The sequence below is a fragment of the Lygodium microphyllum genome, chromosome 17 (assembly GCF_053477565.2).
Source record: "Lygodium microphyllum isolate KBCC chromosome 17, Lygodium_microphyllum_v1.1.10, whole genome shotgun sequence".
NCBI classification, from domain to species: domain Eukaryota; kingdom Viridiplantae; phylum Streptophyta; class Polypodiopsida; order Schizaeales; family Lygodiaceae; genus Lygodium; species Lygodium microphyllum.
The window spans coordinates 113059664-113063972 of record NC_141151.1 but is presented as its reverse complement, the minus strand read 5'-3'; the positions used below and the strand labels follow the sequence as shown (position 1 = coordinate 113063972).

Below are 4309 nucleotides of genomic sequence, written 5' to 3'. Positions count from 1 at the left end.
CTGATTCAGAAAAACTAGAAAAAGGAGAGTATTGATTTGAAAGGTCAGAAGACAGGCAAAAAGATGGATATTCAGGAGGAGATTCTGCATCAGGAAGCCAAGGAGGCTCAGTTAACAGCAGAAGTCCTGAAGAATACCACAGTCACTATGGATCAGATATTGAGTCTGGTGCCTGAATTTAAAAGACAGGTGCTTAAAAGCCTTGTTGAGGAGGATTACCAGGCTCGTGAGCCTGATGTATGTCAAGTTGAAGCTGAGGATGTGGACTATAAAGTTCCTAAAATCACTGTGACTTATCACAATCAGGAGATACAGGGAGCACTTTTGGATGGAGGGTCAGGTGTGAATATTTTACATGAGTTCCTGTATACAAAGCTTAATCTCCCTGAATTGGAAGAAGCTCCATTTCAATTGAAGATGGCTGATTAGAGAAGGATCGAACCTCTTGGAATACTCAGGAATCAGCAAATCACAATTTTAGGTTTGACCTTTCCTGTAACTTTTGTAGTGCTTAAGATGGATGAAGGGGATATTCCCTATCCACTTCTGTTGGGAAGGCCTTGGTTCAAGCAGGCTAAAGTGAAACAGGATTGGGGTGCTGCAAGGGTAACAATCAAGAAGGGAAAGAAGAGAATTCATCTGAATATGGTACCTAGTGTTGTTTTGCCAAAAGACACTAGAGCTTTGTATGCACAGGGTATAAACATGGTTGGAGAAGTAGAGGATGATGAAGAGGATGCTTTTCTTAAAGTGAATGAATCAATTGTACCTATGTTTGACATTGATGTTGTCAGAATTTTGGAAAACCTGAAGGAATAGAGGAAATCTGCAGTTTCTGAAAAACAGGTTCAAATTAAACAGGAAGCCCTTGAAGTGGAGGAAGTTTTGAATAAGCGACTGTTTGAGGAGGAAGAGAAGATGCATTTTCAGCAAATCTTATAGGCAGAGAAAGCTTTTGAGGAACAAATGGCTAAAACAACTAGGGTACAAGAAGATGACCTAGAGGATATGAATCTGGGTTCTGAACAAGAGCCTAAGATGGTAAAAGTCAGTGTCCATGCACAGGGACAGTTTAAAACAGATTTAGGCAAATTACTCAAGGATTTCAAGGATATTTTTGCCTGGACTTATATTGATATGAAGGGTGTAGATCCAAGCTTCTGTATGCACAGGATTAATTTGAAAAAGGATGTTGTTCCTGTTATTTCTCAAAGGTACAGGATGAATCCTAATTATGCTAAAGCTGTCAAGGAGGAACTGGACAAGTTATTGAAAGTGCGGTTTATCTATCCTGTGGAGAAAGTTACTTGGTTGTCACCAATAGTTGTGGTACCCAAGAATAATGGCAAACTCAGGATCTGTGTTGATTACAGGAAACTCAATGCAGCAACTGTAAGAGATCCATTTCCTTTACCATTTTAGGACACATTGCTGGATGCTGTTGCAGAACATCAGATGTATAGTTTTCTGGATGGTTTTAGTGGCTACAATCAGATACTTATGGCTGTGGAAGATAGGGAGAAAACAGCATTTGTGACAAAATGGGGTGTTTATGCAAGTAATGTTATGGTCTTTGGGTTGAAGAATGCTCCTCCCACATTTCAGAAATGGGTTCAGGAGGTTTTTGCTCCATATTTGACAACTTTTATGAGGGTATTTTTGGATGACTTTAGTGTTTTTGGAAAGACAAAAGATCATCTGCAACATCTTAGATTGTGCTTTGAAAGATGCAGAATGGCTAGGTTGAGCCTAAATCCTGCCAAATGTGCATTTGCAATTAAAAGGGGTATTTTAGTGGGGCCATATCATTTCAGAAGAAGGAATGCAGGTGGATCCTAAAAAGGTGGCAGCAATTTAGAAGGCTAAAGCACCAACTAATCTGAAGGAGTTAAGTAGATTTGTGGGACAGATTAAGTGGCATAGTAGGTTTTCTGAAATACTTGTCTCATGTCTGTGTGCCATTAACTAAGCTGACAAAGAAGGATGTTCAGTTTGTTTGGTCAAAAGAACATGAGAAAGCATTCAGATTACTCAAAAAGATGTTACAGGTGGCTCCTATTATGCAACCTCCTGATTGGAGTCTACCATTTCATGTCTTTGGAGATGCTTCTGATATAGCTGTAGGAGCAGTGCTCATGCAGGAGAAACAGAAAGGTTGGTTTAGACCAGATCTATTATGCCTCCAAAGTGATGATAAGAGCAGAGAGAAATTATTCTGTGACTGAACGAGAATGTTTGGGCGTAATATTTGTATTAAGAAAATTCATACACTATATTTTGGGTAATCCTATTGTGATTCATGTGGATCACCAAGCCCTCATTTATTTGGTGAACAAGCCTAAACCAACTGGTAGATTGGCAAGATGGATTTTGCTGCTACAGGAGTTTGATTATACTATTGTTCATAGGCCAGGTAGAGAACATCTGGTTGCTAATTATTTGAGCAGGTTGGAGACAAGAGAACCTCCAGAAGGAATTTCAGATGATTTACCTGATGTTGATCTATTTCAGATTCAGCTAACTGGATCAGAGGACTGGTATGATCAAATGTTGAAGTATCTTACAGAGGGAGTGTTTCCTAAAGGGATGACATCAGATTACAGAAGGAAGATGGTACTTAGAAGTAGCACTTTTTTTGTCATTGGAGGGTATCTTTATAAGAAGGGAGTGAATCAAATTCTTAGAAGATGTGTTCCTAATAGTCAGCAAACTGCAATGTTGGCTGAGGCACATACAAGAGATGCTCGAGGACATTTCTCAGGTGAAATAACCAGCAGAAAAATATTTCAGAGTGTTCTATGGTGGCCTACAGTTATTAAGGATTCACATTTGTTTGCCAATACTTGTGAGAAGTGTCAGAGGGATGGTTACCCTAAAAACAAGGATAGGATGATTCAAAACCCTATCTTGCCATTAGGCCCATTTGAGAAGTGGGGTTTGGATTTCATGGGTCCATTTAAGCTAGCTGCACAAAACACAGAAAACATGTATATTTTGGTTGCAACAGATTACTGTACTAAATGGGTGGAAGCTGTGGCTTTGAAGGATAACAAGGCCAGGAGTGTAGCCTCCTTCTTGTACAACAATATTATGACAAGATTTGGGTGTCCCATTGAACTGGTTTCAGATCAGGGAGTTCATTTCCTGAATAAGGTAATTAGAGTAGTGACTCAAACTCATATGATTAGTCACAAGATGTCTTCTGTATATCATCCACAGGCAAATGGGTTAGCTGAAAGTACCAATAAGATCTTGGTCAAGATCTTGAAGAGGACAGTTGTTGCAGAAAACAGGAAGGATTGGGATCTGAAACTCAATTCAACACTTTGGGCTTTTAGAACAGCTTTTAAAGTCAGTATAGGACTTACACCATTCAGATTGGTTTATGGAAAGGAAGCTCTAGTGCCAATGGAGTTCATTGTGCCATCTTTGAGAGTGGCTGTGCAACACAAATTGACACAGGATGAGTCATTGCAACACAGATTAAACCAGTTGTTGACTTTGGATGAAGATAGGTTTCATAGTGCTTATGTGGCAACAGTGATTCAGAATAGGAGGTCAGTGACCAATATCTGAAGAAGAAAAAATTGAAGGAAGGGGATTTAGTTCTGATGTACAATTCCAAATTGGGCTAGCATCCTGGGAAGCTCAAACTCAGGTATGTGGGGCCATACACAATTTTTCAGTACATTGGTCAGGGAACATTTATTTTGTCTGACTTGGAGGGGAATTTGCTTAAAAAACCTGTTAATGGTTTCCGGTTGATGAAATTCTTGCCTAGTGTATTTCATGACACTAGAGATGTGCAATGTGACTTGGTGGGAGCGATCTCATGTTCTAATTTTGAAGGACAGTATTATTATTCTATTGTTGAAACCGACTAGGGTGACAAGGGCATTATAAGGAGAATAAGAAATGATGGAAAACGTCAAGTCTTCACATGTGCTGAGGTGGGTTTTCCAAAGTTTGGCGCATGCAAACAGCTGTTCGAACTAGAGTCTACTCGCACACAGAGGGTTCATTCGCATTCTGCATGTTCAAGGCCTCGCATTTTCTGTGACGTTCTACTGAGCGTTCTGCTATACTTCTACTTTCTTCTCAGTGCTTGTTTGTGAGTTCTTTTCTTTCCGAAGCTGCTCGCTATGAGGAGAAAACTCAGTTCACCAGAGAAGATGGATGATGAGCCAGTCCGGCGTTCTACTCGTTGTAAGGAGAAATTACCACAGGCTGAAACAAATGACTCAGATGCTAGCAAGGAGGATCTTACCAATTATGAAATGAAATCGCGCACCGCGAGAGATTTGGCCTT

At 40.0% G+C, this 4309-nt stretch overlaps 1 protein-coding gene across 1 annotated transcript; it reads left to right on the top strand.

The window, feature by feature from the left end:
- Positions 1-1008: 1008 nt before the first annotated feature.
- On the top strand, positions 1009-3576 carry LOC148022262 (uncharacterized). The gene is made up of 6 exons (XM_087696825.1): positions 1009-1302; positions 1423-1653; positions 1971-2154; positions 2414-2613; positions 2707-3153; positions 3220-3576. Exons 1-6 carry the CDS (start codon positions 1009-1011, stop codon positions 3574-3576), a joined length of 1713 nt encoding a protein of 570 aa, XP_087552951.1.
- The last annotated feature ends 733 nt before the right edge of the window (positions 3577-4309 follow it).